At 35.6% G+C, this 16,574-nt stretch overlaps 2 protein-coding genes across 2 annotated transcripts; both read right to left on the reverse strand.

The window, feature by feature from the left end:
• Positions 1 to 269: 269 nt before the first annotated feature.
• Positions 270 to 1,719, reverse strand: LOC147513735 (uncharacterized). Its single transcript, XM_086598950.1, has 3 exons — positions 1,573 to 1,719; positions 829 to 1,470; positions 270 to 654 (listed from the first exon to the last, which is right to left on the reverse strand). Exons 1-3 carry the CDS (start codon positions 1,717 to 1,719, stop codon positions 574 to 576), a joined length of 870 nt encoding a protein of 289 aa, XP_086455076.1. The 3' UTR covers positions 270 to 573.
• Positions 1,720 to 6,753: 5,034 nt separating this feature from the next.
• On the reverse strand, positions 6,754 to 9,751 carry LOC147513736 (RING-H2 finger protein ATL39-like). The gene is made up of 3 exons (XM_086596965.1): positions 9,342 to 9,751; positions 7,907 to 8,004; positions 6,754 to 7,461 (listed from the first exon to the last, which is right to left on the reverse strand). Exons 1-3 carry the CDS (start codon positions 9,498 to 9,500, stop codon positions 7,110 to 7,112), a joined length of 609 nt encoding a protein of 202 aa, XP_086453091.1. The 5' UTR covers positions 9,501 to 9,751; the 3' UTR covers positions 6,754 to 7,109.
• Positions 9,752 to 16,574: the final 6,823 nt, after the last annotated feature.

Here is a 16,574-nt window from a genome sequence, read left to right on the forward strand (position 1 = left end):
GAACGCTTAGAAAGTTGGAAGTTAAAAACAGTAAAACAGTTAAACAGATACTGAGATACAGAATCACTACTTAACTGACATCGACAAAATAATACTATTAACCAGCAAGTATTTTCTTACCTGATGAGTTTGACAAGCACTGGGTGACTAAAAATAACATCGTCACTAAAATCTGACCTCTAGTAATTTAGTAATTTCAGCCATGGAACAAATTAAACTTTTTAACCTTATCTAAATTTAAATAGCATCATTTAACAAACCAAGTCGCATACAGAGAAAACTGGTTGGATAACGACCAAGATACACTTGGTTGGATTGAAACCAGTAATTCTATTCCAACTTCCAAATTCCAAGTTGTAATCACATGGATATCAGAACAACTAACCTTCATACAAAACCATAATTAAAGCAAAAGCCAAAGTAACACAACTTAAAACTAAACCACAACTAAAACCAGAAGCATCATTTGTCCCTAATCAATGAGCACGTCCTATGGGTGTAAAACCTCGTCTAGAATAAGACTGACAAAACTGTGAAACCCAATTCCATATGAAAGAAGGTTCACGAATGCTTCTACAACATGATTGTTGGGTTGTTCCCATCCATCTGAAACTCACAGATATCATGATCTACGATTCCCTCACCGCATTCTGGCTGCAGCAACCCAAGAAATAACAAATATATAAAAATAGTAATTAAAAAAAAAAAAATACAAAAACGGTGGTTGGTTCTCAAGGAGAATGACAAGGAAGGTGACAAGGAAGACTGCTGTCAATCTTCTCATTAAATAGAATTACAATAGATATCTATAATGAATGTAATACATGCCTGATTTCCGGATGGACTTTCCTGATCGAAGGGTTGACTGCCCTGTATTTTGCAAAACTGCTCAAGCAAGGCATCAAATTCTTCTTCATCAAACTCCCCGTCCTCATGCTGCTGTTGTGATGCTGGCATTGCCTGAAATTGGTTTCGATTGACAAAAGCACTGGAAGGGGACTCACATTCAGCAGCACACAAGGTGGAACTTCCATTAAACGCTAAAATGGGATTGAAATCATCTACAGCCTGTATGGGTCTCTTTCCTTTGCGAATCTCATCCATGCGGCTCAAGTTGGATTTGGGGTTACCTGATTCACTACCAAAGCATTCTGTCTGATTCACGCACACTCCAGGATTAGTCATTTGCAATCTGGTGTAGATGTCGTTGGTAGAATAGTGATTTGCATGATTTGAATATACAGGTTTATCCCTAATGCCAAATGATTGTACATTCCCAACATCAGTGTTTCCAAAAGATGGATGACTGTTTTGTCCATGAAGGCTCAAATAGTTGAGATTCTGTTCATGCAGTGCGTTCAAAAGAAATAATGATTTCACCTGAGAAAAGGGGAAGGGTGCAGCTATTCCAATAGTTGGGTAGCCACCAGAATTTTGTGGGTTAAAAGATGCATTGTCCCGCAATGGTTGCTACAAGTTTTCCTGGTTGCTCCATGGAATATATTGTTCATATCTTGCTTGAGACATAAACTTATGACATGATTCTTGACTATTAAACTGAAAGGGACCAACAGGAGGCAGGTTGGTAGAAGCATTGAGACCATCAAAATTACCGCCAAATCCTGGTCGAAATGGTGTTATCTGAAGCTGCTGTTGCCCAGAGAATTGAGGAAATTCACTGTTGTGATTGTATTCTTTCGGAGGACGACTTGGTGTCATAGAGCCCAGAATATTTACCTCTTTCATCAGGTAACTTGTGTGTCTAGGATCAATGCCCAATTCAGCTTCATCTTTGTATTTTTTTCAGAAACAACAGATATATCTACAAAAAAAAATCTCAAAAAAAAAATTACATGCTCAGTAGTATTCTATACAGGAAACTTTTAGAAATTATCTCAAAATATTCAATATTAACCACGATAAAACACTATTCACATGTATACTCCCAAATCATCAAATGGACAGATTATAGAATTCGATAAAATGTTTCATAATAAGTGAAATGTGTAGTATAAAAAGGCAAGAAGCCACTAATCTTAAAATTAAACAAAAAGATCTGCAACGTTTTCAAAGCTTACTATTAGTCTATTACTTTGAAAACCTTTATCGTTTCAACTTTCTAGTATCACCAAAGTTCGTATTCAGTATTAAAATAAAATGTATCAGCATTCAAAACACAAACTTCATTAGAATCTACATTGCATTGAGGGGCAGAGCCACTCACTCAAAACCAATCAACTCCAAAAGGGGATCCTACAACATGAGTTGAGGGCTGATTTTTTGTGGAGATGATCTGCCTACCATGGACATCATCCTCACTAAAATCAGTTAATTTGAGTATGTCTAACTATGCTAATAGTTGTGTTCAAATTTTGGGGTTTCATCTAACATTCCACAACTTTTCAACTCTCTTGGTAAGGTTGGACACATTCAAATGAATCTTTTCTAGGATATTCCCCATGGTTGATAGATCATCTCCACCAAAAATCAGTCCATAATTCATATTGCCGGTACACCTTTTACACCAGAGTGTAAAGAGGGAGAGTTACTGATTCAATTGGCATCATTAATAAAACTTTCATTTATTTAGGTTTACTAGCCATGTTGGCCCTGTGGCTCGTATAATAAAGCCCAGTTAGATTGATATAGGGATTCTAGTTTCTTAGGGTTAAGTTGGTGGTATTATTATAAATAGGACGGTAGCCTCCTTAATGAGAAGTTGATGAACAATCTTGCTACCAAGTTACTATTTTTATTAAGAAATTGAGTGTTGATTAATTATTTTATTATTCAGCTGTGTACTTTACATCAGTTACTAAGGAAGTGACTGTGTGTCTGTATTACTCACCATGAATATCATCCTAGACAAAATTCAGTTCATTAAAAAAATCTAGCTTCATCAGAAGAGTTGGAAATTTGTGGACCTCTAATTAATTCTATAACCTTAAATCTAACTTTCGACAGTGCTAGACATGTTCAAATGAGGCAATTGTTTGTGAGAATTATCTCCATGGTTGGAAGATTGTCTCTAGAAAAACAGCTCTTAATTCAATGTGTTGGTCCAGTTTTTGAATGGCTCTAAGGTAGTGGTTCTAAAGGTGTGGCTCTACCCCATGCAAAGAAGAAAACCTAATGCTCCAGCCCATATATATAGGAAGGCTTTTGCTATGTTCCCACCAAAAGCTAATATAAATATGGAGGCTTTTACAATGTTCCCATCCAAAGCGACCGTACGCAACTCGCAAGGATAAATAAAATGCAAGAGATGGAAGACAAAATATCGGTAGTAATAGATATAACACAATCATAGAGTTGCTTACAGGAACAATGTAACACAACCTGCATAAATTTTACTAGGTTTTAAATAGCATCCTTTAAGAAAGAAAAGTTTTAATTAATAAAATTAAGTTGTCTGTTTATGAACTGTAATTCAAAATTGTTGAGAACAAAATGAGTTGACAAGTCAATCATCAATGCCAATCTAGTATATAAACTCCCAAGTATACAATATTAACAAAAACAAAATGTTTGTATTTCCAAGAAATTTCTGATATAAGATACTTTTTGTATTTAACGGATAGAAAATCTGATTTTAAATCAAGCAATAGTAATAGAGACACTTCCAACTCCAACAACAACAAACAACAACAACTGCAACTGCTACTGCTACTACTACTAAACAAATGTAATTGCTAATGTTTTCAAGGCCTTAGCAAAGTATTTGACCATTAAAGTTTTGTGAACTGAAGACACACCCAATTGGTGTCATATCCCAAATTCGTGATTACGATTTTCTATCCAAAACATATACTGATTTCTAATCTTACCCACAACATACTGAGAAAAGAAATATATTTCTTCATAGATTAAAGCAAACCTGCAAATGATTTCCTACACTTTGTCTAGACAAGCCAGGAATCTTCATCAGCTCCTTAACTTTCATTGGAACAGCTTCTGTTCACGAGGAAAAGGAATTCATTGATTAGTTTCAAATTACAATAAAAGAGAGGAAAGATAAAGGAAACCAAGAACCAGATTTGTTCCAAAAATTCAAGAATGGGATCTCTTACTATCAAAGCCTAATTTTTTTGACAACTTCCAAGAACTGGGCATGAAGTTCCTCTGTCCAGACCACCCTTTCCTTTTTTTGTGCAGATGGGCACTCATTTCTACTTTTTCCATTTGTCTCTTTATAACTATATTTCTTACCAGTTTGCAATCTCCAGATATCTTTATTGACCAGAGAAGTATACTTGACACTCCGCCCAGTTAGGTTCTCATGCAGTGAGTACACTCGATCATTTTTGTTGGGCTTTATAAGCCTTAGGCGTTTGTTTATCTTCTTGAGAGGAAGGTGTGTCCAAAGGTTTTCAAAATATGCTATTTGTAAAGGTTTCTTGAGGTAGTAACAAACTCCGTGTTCTATTCCTTTCAAGATAACACTGAACTCATCGTCAGCAGACATCATTGCATTTGAATATTATCGAAGTTAGAAAATTACTTCAGAGGACAGAGATAAATCATCAAGGGCAAGAGTGAAAAGTTGATTTCAAGGATGGATGAGAACACAGGCTCAAAAAGCAGTTGATTATAAAAAGAATGGAGCAGCTTTAAAGTATCTGTTGCTTGCCTAAGGGGGAAAAAAGAATTGTACGAAAATCCCCCCCGGATATATATCAAGCAAAGACACTACTATGGAGGAAGACTAGAAGTGGTAAACTGGTATTCTTAATCCTGCTGATAATACAAACTGTTGACAAGAAACGTGGTATCTCCCCCTCAAGGTGCCTCTCCCTCAAATTTGTCCATTATTTGTGCACTGAAGTTCTACCTAAGGTGTAATTCTTATTTAATTTACTACCTTACATAGAAACTCCTGATTTTCTTAAGAAAATAAATGAAATCTTACCTCTGTCATAGCTTTATAGCTCTCCAAAAAAATGTATTAACTAAAACGACTGGTTCGCTTACTACTTATCATATGAATATAAATCCAAATCCAAAATGATCAATTAGGTTTGATTCTAGGACTAGGATCAGATCCAGATATGAACAGAATCAGTAAAATTGATCTGGATCTGACAATGGATTTAGCTAGATCCATCCCGAAACCATACCATTTCATGCCCTAATATGGATTCTTGCATCACTCAATATCCAAACATCATGAAGAACAAAATTGCAGTTACTTGCAGATAAATGGCTCATAGGAGACTATCCTTTGGAATAGAAAACTGAAGTAAATGGATATTAGCACCTTGATCCAAGAAAGATAACATAAATTGTGTTTGCATGCACATTGATCTTTTCAAATTTTCATTACTCGAGTGTTCCCTACATAAACGACAAGTAGCTCCTTTACAAAACAAAACAAAATTACCGAAAAAGATAAAGGAACACTATAGTTTAAAATAAAGCACCAACAAAAGTATTTTTACAAAGAAGTAAAGTAAATCTGAAAACCATAACCAAAGTTTAGAAAAAAAAAAAAAAAAACAAACAAACAGTATGCAGTAACAAGACCACGACCCAACGAAAAGAAAACAAATATTTTCCATTAAAATGAAAAGAAGACCAAAAAAGAGGTAATAGAATCTAAGTTTGGGTCTCCAAGCTATATAGCTTAACGGTGGCTCCTCACCATTAAAGACGATTCGAAATGTAAAGAAAAAACAACTAACAAGATCTAAAAACTGTATTCGAAGAAAAACACCAACTTGATATCATTTTAACAACATGAAGAGAGATTGGATCATCATCTACATTCTACAGCCAAAGTCTTATTTGTAGACTTAACTTGCTCACAACCCATGATAATATCTCAAAATTGACATAAATGATAACAACATTATTCCACGTCATAACAATAAATAATACAAATTTATATTGAGTGAGAAAGAAAGAAAGAACCGAATTCCGCAATGGGGCTCATCCATGAAACTGGTAAACAAGATCAAAGGCCCTTAAACGCGAACCACGTGGATCATCACCATCATGGAGAACTAATAAATTATTATTAGTATTACCAAAACAAGGTCGTTGTTCAACTATTGCTGACGTAGGCGACAAGGCCCGTTTACGACGACGCTTGTTTTGTATAAAAAAGTCTCTCATTTTCTCTTCCACTTTGTCAATTATAATATTGGAGTCTCTTCTTCTTCTTCTTCTTCTTCTTCTTCAATTTGCATTGGTTCATCTCCGCAAATGGCTGATGAGGATAATGAGTTTTCAGGAGGTGAGTTGAATCGGTTCAGAAAGGAACTGAGTTGGTGATTCGCGATTTGGAGTGAAGAATAGAGTTGGAAATAGTGAGTTGGATCGGTTCTTGTTGTTGTTGGGAGTTGTTTGGCTATTTGAGTTGCGTGTTCTAAGGTTGTTATTAGGTCTCGTAACGCTGGGATTTCCGGCATTATTGGCTCCATTAATTAACTACAAACGGGAAGAAGACTTCACTGGGAATACTGTGCAAACAACCAAACAGGGAACTAATAATAATAATAATAAAACAATGTGTCATGTGATTTGCACGTTTTTCTTTAATTATATATGAGCCCAACACTCAAAGGCCCATCCCAATTATGGCTAATGTCGGTGACAAACTACGGGCCAATGGTTTACTGTTAACTAGTCAAACCTTATCAAGAAGAATCCTATTAGATCAAGAGGAAAACTGAATAATTGGAGAGGGATTCTTACATATTCTAGCATTGAATAACAACTAACAAGAATGGAAGAGTTAAACAACAGCTGATCTGGAATTCTAAGTGTTAAGTTTGTTATCAGACACTTTGACAAATGTACATACTGTCTAGCTTCAAAAGATTGCTGAGAGTTACATATAATAAACACTCTAAAGTTTAAATTACTGATTTTGGAACACGCCAGATACCTCAATGAATCCTACTTTACAAAGATCTGGAAACTTCACTACCTCAGATAGAATACCTGCTCTAGTTTAGTATTTCCAACACCCGAATGCCAGAGCCTGCTACCTTTGGCCGCTTAAAGATCAAGATCGAAATGAATGAATTGCTACCTTCGTTTTAACGTATATGAAGCCACAGCTTTACAAGCAAGGGCACATAAATTATCCTGACACAGTCCAGCATTTACTCGATTATCTCCTGGTTTCTGCCTCTAGATACTGAAGGTGCTGAGTTTCCAGGTATAGATTCCATCTGGGCTAGGTTATTTCCATTGTGCACAGACCGATCAGGGCCAGGTAGTAGCCACTGTTGAGAATGGTCACCCATTATCTCAGGGCTATCAATAGGCATACCACTCCTAGGCGACCTCATTTGAATTTTTTCAAATGAATCTTGTAACGGGAGACGACAAACAGGGCAGGTTGATTGTTTGTGTAGCCACAAATCAACACAAGAAACATGAAAGATGTGGCCACATTTGGGAATGATTCGTAGTATCTCTTTCTCTTGGTACTCCCCTAAACATATTGAACACCTGCACAATAATAACAGAAGACTTTGAATGTTCCTAACTTTCAACAAAGAAGAAAATTTTACCAAATAAAAAAATCTAAGATGAAACTTGGATCCAAAATACACAAAAGATTGTGTATACTAATATAGTATAGGCCTTATGTTCCACTGAACTCTGGAATGCGGTCTTCCACCAGGGATGATAAGGTCGTAACTCATAAAACTCATAAGCTAGTGTATCCTATTAGTCAACAGAGCTCCTAAGATGATTGTAACGATGGCATAACCAATAGTTAATATCTCGTATACTCTGAACTGATTCCCATTGACTAAATCATTCTCATGAAAGGATAGTATTAGTAAATTATTCTCACACTAATAAAATGGTGTCTTGAATGAGACTAAGAACAATAGCAACAAAGAGTAGGAACATCTCATAGAGCTATAGAAGAAGGAATTACACTTACTGTGCATCTTCTACAGATTCAAAAGCCTCATGGTTGAACTTCATGGTAGGGAGTGAAGCAACCACAATTGGTTCTAGTCCACCTGACCTTTGTTCGGGCTGAAAAAATTTGTCACAATTAAAATCCAAACAATCACCAGTATTCAATATTTAGTTGAATTCAAACTCAATCCAGCTCCATCACAAAGGAGTACCTTTAGTTTACTAATGCCAATTTGAGATGAGGATTATATAAACCAAGAAAAATGTATTGTAGGAAGGATTACAAGTATTACTTTAGAAACAATGGCTTCTGCATTTCATCAGCTAAACTTGCAATCCCACTCAAAAATGTATTTGTAGTCAGTGGCTTATTCTGTTTTTGTCTCCAGGCTAACATTTTCATAAGGAAGCCTCATTTGTGACTATATTCTAAGGGGAGAAAAAGAACTTTTGTGAGCTACACTCCACCAAATGGTGCACAAAGGTGCAGAACCTTTTTTTTTTTCTCTCTTTCTCTCAGAACAAATCTTTTCATGCTAATTTATACAGGTTACTGTCTGACACTAAGATTCAATGACCTCCATCTTCATATTAAAAGGTCAAGGAACCCAAGTCCTGCTTCTCACTCTCACTAAACTTGACTACAACACTTTTAGCACCTTTTTCCTTAACATTAAGTACAATGGGAGACCTAAAATTCATTTTTTTTCCAAAGTGATGTGTGCCTCTTAAATATCCTCTTGTTGACACATCCTAATTAAATGCCCTAAGGTCTCAAACCACACTCCATACACATTGGCGAAAACTCGCTCTTCTTGCCATTTAGTAAAAGATCATATGATTAACCATCTATAGTGAAATCAAACTGACACTTTCAGCCCCGTTTAGACAGTCTGCAGTGAACATAAAAAATGATCTAAGAAATCAAAACTGGGAATTTACCAACCTTAAACTTATGGATAAATTTTTGGTTCTTTCTCAAAAGCACATCTTTCCTATATTATTCGAAGAACACCATATACCCAAATGCGTAAGCAGGAGAAACTTGATCTTAATATCATGATGCATGAAAATTTAGCAAGGAAATACTTCAATCTTCCTAGGATCTATCAACAACCTCCCCAGCCTTTCCAAGTACAGCAATGAGGTACTAAAAACCTCCATATATGAGATGGGCATGCTTACAAACAATCAAAAGTTGCGACTTATATAAAAGAATCTAGGCAATAAAACTGCTAGTATCATCCAATCTAAGAACATATAGTAGTCCTTGGCTTCAAGTATGTTTCTGAGTATGTCGGCTCAGTGCTTTCGACCGGAACTCACTTTAAACATTTAAACATGACTTGGACATACATAATTGAACAAATAATGTAACACAAATCTAAAAACCAAGTAAAAGCTCATTGAAGATTAACAAGTCTTGCCTCAAATCATAAGAAAAAAATGTTTACCTGCTCGATATCAGTTGAGGAATCCACCTCAAAGGCCTCTCTAGAGTCGGCTGCTCGCATCCTCCCACAAATTAGCCTTGTACAAACAAACAGAATAAAAGTAGCACTCATCCCAAATCCAATCACAGTAGTGATCAAATTCATACCTGAACCAAACATCTCTGGCCCACCCCAACCAACCAAAGAGAATGAAGTGAAAACCAACCACCAGTTTCAAGTTCCAACAAGAACCCTTCACCAAATCAAGCTTTTGGAAACAAGAATGCAAGAACCAATAAAAACACAAAAACCCATGAAGAATCCAAATGGCTTTGGGTGGACTCAAAGTTAATGCTGTAAGGGGGCGGGGGCAGGGGCAGGAATGGAAAATGGTCGGCTGGAGTTACTGAAAGGAATCTGTTAAATCATGTAAGTTCATTTTTTAGCTCTTGGATAGATATTCTAAAGGTCACTGTTATTGGGGCCTACTTAGCACAGAAAAGGACATGTAGGGGTAGTGAAGTTTTAGAATGAAAAAAATTCTCAACAGGTGTTTTTTCTCTCTTATTATTCTCTACTTGCCTTATACTGTTGCTTTATAGGATAAGATCTACTTTTAGCGATGTATCTTTTAACATTATTTTGCCCCTCTTGACTTCAAACTATAGACAGCTCAAACATAAAAAGACTTGGGAACTCTGACAAAGTACATGTTCTCTTCTTGTCTGTTTTATGGCCTTTTTGGTGAAAAGCTGGGAAAACTATAACTGTAGTTTGAGTACTCACTGTAGTTTTAACTGCCACAATGTTTTTTTTGACAATGCTGGAGCGATTGTGAAGGTTGGCTACGTCATAAGTTCATAATCGGGTGCATTGAGTCTGACGTGGTTCCTTCTATGGAAATAAATCTTCTTATTTCTATTGACCCATCCATCATATTGCTACTGTTGGCAGGAGTTTACAGGTGATTCTTTTATAGCCCTTAACAAAATAGCATGTAGCATGTGATTCCTCTATAGTCTATAGCCTATAGCCCCTAAGGAAATTAGCATAATAATGTCTTCATAAGAGCATCATCAACGGATGCTATAATTTGCAATTTATTTGGCAATTATATCACTTAAGCGCTGTCAAAATATTGTTTTTATTTTTAAAATTGTTAAATCTGAAACCAAATTCGTCAAGAATATAGAAAAGTCTCGCATGGGACAACTTGTCCCGTCCAAGAGTGAGACGGGACTGCTTTTGTCGTCCAGCATTTTTTTCTTTTTTTTTAATAAAAAATTAAATCTTCTCGATTTTATACCATTGGGCTTTAATACTATGGGTTTTTGTACCGTTGGGTCTAAATGATTTTAGAAGATTTGCAAAATTGTACCGTTAGGTTTTTGTAACATTAGGCTTTTGTACCGTTGGGCCTGAACGATTTGAGAAAATTTGCAAAAATTGTACTGTTGGGCCTGAGGATATACTTGAATGGTATTAGATTATGTTTTAGCATACTATTTTATTTAAATTTTATGTTGTAATATGTTTTTATTGTTTACATGTATGTTTTTCTTTAAATAAAATTGTATTTTGTTTTAATGAAAGTATATTTTCTTAAAAAAATGTGTTTGTTTATAAGTTGAAATTAAAAACAAATCAACTCAACTAGAAATGAAAAACATTATAACTTAATTTGAAATAAAAATGCAAAACATCTTATAAAATTCTACGGAATTAAAAACACGTGCAAAACAATTAAAGACAATACATTAGGAAAATAAACAAAATACAAATATTACATATCCTACAATTAAATTCTAAGAGGTACGATTTGTTTCTCCACCACACATTAAATGATTGCATTGATCGCACAAGCCACCTAGGGCAAAAATCTACTGCTTTCTTGCAAAAATGACATACAAGTATGTCAACCTTTTTTGAATAATAGATGTTGATATTTGAGGGACAATCATCAACATCACACTTTAGAAGTTTGTATTTCAATGTTCCATCATCATTGCTAACTATGACCACTATCATCATACCGTTGCATTAAGATTTTGGGGATTTGATGTTAATGCATGGACATGAAATAAGCATAATGACCAACTTCCTTACACCACTGACAAATCTTAGGTGTAGAAATGTGGATAATATTTGATCCGTCCATATTGGTAATTGAAGTTGAGAAAGATTATAGAATGAAAATGAGAAGCTGAAGTGAGGAATGAAAATGACTTTGAATATATATGCAAAGGCCCAACGGATAGAAATATATACGTTATGAATAAATTTCAACGGATAAAAATATATCCGTTTAAATACCAACGGATATAAATTGATCCCCCTTGGGAATAATGCCAATGGATATAAATTGGTCCCCCTTGGAAATAATAAATTGATCCCCCCCCCCCCCTTTGGGAATAATGTCAATGTATAACGTATAAATTGATCCCTTTGTTTTAGTGTATTTTTTCTTTATTATGCAATTCAGTTTTGGCTTGGAGGCTCATGAGCTTATTAGTCACGTTCACATGGGCTTGATTGTTCACATGAGAATTTCTCTGTCTACATAACAAAAAACATGTATAGATTATAAACTTGCTATAATAAGTAAAACAATGTAATAATTAACGCAAATAATAGATTCACTAGCCCCAAATATCTTGATTTTAAATTAACGTAATGTAATAATTAATTTAATGCATAAAAAAAATTGGACATAGCCTCAGCTCCTTTGTTTAATCAATATAATTTATATACCTAAATATGTTAAGATTTTCAAAAACTTGTTCAAATCCTAAAAACAACAACAACCAACAACAACAACAATGACATCACTAAATTATTACAAAATAATGCAATATAGCACTATAGAGCACTGCCCTAACTGCTCTGGCCACTCCTTCTCCGTTTTCACCCTCTCTTATTAGGAGCACTATTTTGATGCATGATCAACACAATGCAATTAAAATCTAAAATTGGATATATATTTTTAAAAAAAATGAAAATGTAAAACATATAATAAAATTACCAAGGCTTCCAAATCGTTTGTCATCTCAGCCATCCTACACTCAACGTTTACTCTTTGCGTTCGTTCTTCGTCTAAATAGTCATAATACTGTTGAGTGTGCTCAATTAAACTAGCTCGAAGCCCCTGGTTGATTTGCATTTCATCTGATAATCGAGCATGCACTGTTTTCTGCATTGTGTCAATATTGTATCTAAGTTAAATATACATAGTGTGTTTAAATTAACATAATGAAATATAAATATACCTCATTAAACTGTTGTAACTCAGGTACAAGCATCGAACGCTCCAAGTGAAATGTGCTCTCCATTCCCTGAAAACTAACAACGTGGTATGACCATGGGTCATATGGATCACTAGGTGGGGGTGTATAACCATGATATACTCCAAATGTTCTTGTGGAACTTGTAAGTTATGGGAATTCGACGTCTCGCCTAAAACTTTGACTAGTTGTGACATCCATGTTTGCACCTCTATACAGTGGACCCGCAAATAGGCTTCCCTTAGAAAATTTCCGCCAATAAGTCTCATAATCAAGACTGGAGTTCACATCAACATAATTTGTAAAACACGGCCATGCACGCTCAACGCGATTCCGTTCAATCAAATTCTCTGAAACACCCATAACACGCATATCTATGGGTAGGGGAGCAGGAATATATGTATATACAATAGTTTGCATAGTCACCTTATCTCCAAGGAACCAAGCACTTATATCAGGGGTTTGCAATATGAATCTTTTTAACGACATTAGAGTACTATGCTGACAGATATGCATATTCTCAAATTGAGAACCTTGCCACGGACTCCAAACAATATATCTCATACTTTTCGTCTCTATTTGGATCCTAGCAGCTTGAAGATCATTATGGATCTCATCCATTAATCTAGCATGACCGTCTGCAGCCCATCCCTGTAGGCAAGACCATAAGTCCTTATCCCAATCATCTCTCAGTATAGGGTTTAAGCAAGCCAAATACTCATATCACAAGTATTGAAATAATCAAATGAAAGTGTATCTAATTTAAATTATATAATAATATATTTAACTAACAAAATAAAAGCTTATATCTTAAAAGTTAAATCCAATTGAATTACCTGTAGTATCCAAGTAATTTCGTTGCATTGCTTCTCCATTTGATTTGTTTGTACAAACAAATCAAGCCCTGTATATAGTACAAACAAATCAAGCCCTGTATATAAATGTGTCATGAAAGCACCTCCCCAGTCAAAATCTTTCAAGCTATCAAGGTCTACCAAAGACGCTAACCAACCAGCCCAAACCCCAAATTTTCTTGTTGTAAAACCCACTTGGCCTAAAAAATATAACAAAAAAATCATAATAAACTCATCCTCCTCCGCAGAGTTTGGGTCCAAATATAAGGCGTCAACTTCATGTTCTAAATAATATTCATAATTTAATCGATGCATGAATTTTTCTCTGATGTGCAGGTTCAAAATGTATATGCCATCCATATTCCCTGGAACAAGTCTACTTTCAAAATCAAACAACAAAGGCAGTAGAGTCTTCAACCTTTCAAAATCATCTTCGATACTTGAATCAAACAAAACTGGCTTCTTCTCGCCCACACTTAAACTCGTTTGCATTGTAAAGTCAAGTGGTGTGATACCAATCTCACCACATGGAAGGTGAAAAGTGTGCGTGGTGTGCCACCATCGTTCCGCCAATACAAATATCAGTAGACGATTAGTCCGAATGCTCGTACACGATATCAATGAACCAAAAAGTGTTCCCAAAATTCAAGCTCTTACGTGCTTCATTTCCTCCCCTCTTTCCACTAGATGACTCTAGAAGTCTTTAATACTCGGCATTGCGCATCTCCATTTCGTCGAACTCATTTTTTACACATTAAGGCATTTAATCAAACAGTTAGTATACGATAAATTCTAAATACGATTTTAAATCAAAATCAATTAAACAACATTCATAAACTCATACTTACTCCGTCAGTGTTATATAAACACGAAACATGCTTGTTTGGATCGGGAGCCAATGTCGGATGATCAACAATACTTAATCTCCGTGGAAAATTGAAATCATTTTCCGATACGAGTTCACTCTCATTTTCCCAAGGATTTGAACTCCCCGACCCACGCAGAATACTCTTTTATGTCCAGCTCGACAACGTTGATCCATTGCAAAAAATAGAAACAAATTTGGTTGAAAAACGAATTTTTATTTGGTGATTGAAGGAATGGGTTTTGAGTTTATCTCGCTGAAGCTCTTGTGGGGAAATGTTATTGGAAGCTTGTGATGCGAATTCACGCATTTTAAATAAAATGTATTTCAATAAGGGACGGGACAACTATTCCCGTGTAAAAAAAACTTTAGATTGGCACGGGACAACTATTCCGGTCCAAATTTTTTTACCAAAACTTACACAAAACGCGCTGGTTCTTCGCATGGTTTTAAAAATTTTGAAGTCTATAAACTGCTGAAGTGTCACAACGAAAAATGAAAATGCGTTGATGATTCTCTAAGGAGCCTGATCACCAGCACGTGGTTAGTTTCCAAACCGGAATTAGAATACGGACCGTCAGTACTACTTCTCTTAAACGGTGATGAACAAGTAAATTGGTTTTGGAAACCAATTACTACTTTGGTTTCTCATGTTCTCTATAAATACCCCAAGATATTTGAGAATTAATAAGACACAACTAAGAGAGCTCATAGTGTACGGGGCGTATAGCAAGTATATTATTAGAGCAATAATTAGTGTAAGGCAATAGCCAAATTTGTGAGTGTATTATGATAGTGTAATAGCATAAATTTGTGAGTGCAAAAAGAGTGTGCGTATGAGAAAGAGATTGGTGTTTGTGTGAGGCTCGTGACATTGTAAATAACTCTTTGATTATAGTGGATTTTGTAGTGTTTGCCAAACCACGTAAGTTCTTTGTATTCATTTATTATTTGTTATTTCATTATTGCTTTAGTGGTTGTATCGGTGTTATTGCTTTGTCATTGATTCCAAGATCTTGAGGATAATTGTCGTTAGTCGGGATTACTGTGATATCTAATTCCTAACAACTGGTATCGGAGTATGGTTTGTGAATCGAATTACTGAAGGTGTTTGAAGAAATTCCTGAGTGGTGAACTCCGCCGTGGTTTGAAATAAGGTGTTTGAAGAAAATTTCTTGAGTGAAGATTACTCCAATGTAGTTTGGTTCAAGTGGGAGCAATGACAACTGAGAAGACGACAACCATGGTTGAGAGGTTTGATGGTACAAACTTCGGCTTTTGGAAGATGCAAATAAAGGATTATCTTTATCAGAAAGATCTCTATGAACCGTTGGTAGGAAATAAGTCTGCAACGATGGAACAAGAAGCATGAGATTTGTTTGATAGAAAAGCATTGGCGACAATCCGATTGAGTTTGTCTAAGTCCGTAGCCTTCAACATCAAGAACGGGGAAGGCGGCGTCTCTCATGAAAGCTCTCTCAAGTATGTATGAACAACTCTCTGCGGTGAATAAGGTACATCTTATAACGAAACTCTTTACATTGAGAATGTCTGAGGAAGATTCTTTCAGAGAACATCTTAATTTGTTCAATGAGACCAAAGACCAACTTGAGTTAGTTGAGATCACTTTTAGTGATGAGGTGATGGCTTACACAATTCTTAGGCAGATGCCACCGAGTTGGAAAGCCACAATTTCTGCAATTAGTGGTTTTTCTGGCAAATCTAAGTTGAAATATGATGAAGTTATTAGTATGATACTAACCGAAGAGATCCGAAGGTAGTCGGATAATGCCTCCACTTCAGAGTCTGCATTGATCACAAAGAGTAGATGAATGAGTTCATACAAAGGCCGACATCAGTCAAAACATAGAAAGGGGAGATGGAAATCTCATAGCCTTGATGATGTTAAACATGAACCTAAATATACAAGTGATAATTTGTGTTACAATTGTGGCATGCCAAGCCATTACAGTTATGAATGTAAAGCTCAAAGAAATAACAACAAGAACAAGAATCAAGATGTTAATGTTATTGAAGTGGATGATGACGCATTGATATGTTCTATGGAGAAGAACAATTTAGAGTCTTGGGTCATAGATTCCGGCGTATCGTTCCATGCTACTTCAAATCGGAAGTTCTTTGAGAACTACACCAAAGGTGACCTAGGCAAGGTATTACTTGGTGATGATCAACCTTGTAACATTGTTGGCAAGGGTGATATGCAGATCAAGTTGAAAGGGTTTGTATGGAAATT

Source organism: Coptis chinensis, chromosome 3, assembly GCF_015680905.1.
Source record: "Coptis chinensis isolate HL-2020 chromosome 3, ASM1568090v1, whole genome shotgun sequence".
Classification (NCBI taxonomy): domain Eukaryota; kingdom Viridiplantae; phylum Streptophyta; class Magnoliopsida; order Ranunculales; family Ranunculaceae; genus Coptis; species Coptis chinensis.

What these genes read in the sequence shown, in the direction of transcription:
- LOC147513736 (XM_086596965.1), bottom strand. Translation starts at nt 9,500, where the DNA reads ATGTTTGGTTCAGGTATGAATTTGATCACTACTGTGATTGGATTTGGG. An exon ending in CCTCAACTGATATCGAGCAG is followed by an intron (nt 8,005 to 9,341) that starts GTAAACATTTTT and finishes AAATTTTTTCAG; the next exon opens with CCCGAACAAAGGTCAGGTGG. An exon ending in GAATCTGTAGAAGATGCACA is followed by an intron (nt 7,462 to 7,906) that starts GTAAGTGTAATT and finishes ATTATTGTGCAG; the next exon opens with GTGTTCAATATGTTTAGGGG.
- LOC147513735 (XM_086598950.1), bottom strand. Translation starts at nt 1,719, where the DNA reads ATGACACCAAGTCGTCCTCCGAAAGAATACAATCACAACAGTGAATTT. An exon ending in CTTCTACCAACCTGCCTCCT is followed by an intron (nt 1,471 to 1,572) that starts GTTGGTCCCTTT and finishes GAAAACTTGTAG; the next exon opens with CAACCATTGCGGGACAATGC. An exon ending in AAAGTCCATCCGGAAATCAG is followed by an intron (nt 655 to 828) that starts GCATGTATTACA and finishes GGGTTGCTGCAG; the next exon opens with CCAGAATGCGGTGAGGGAAT.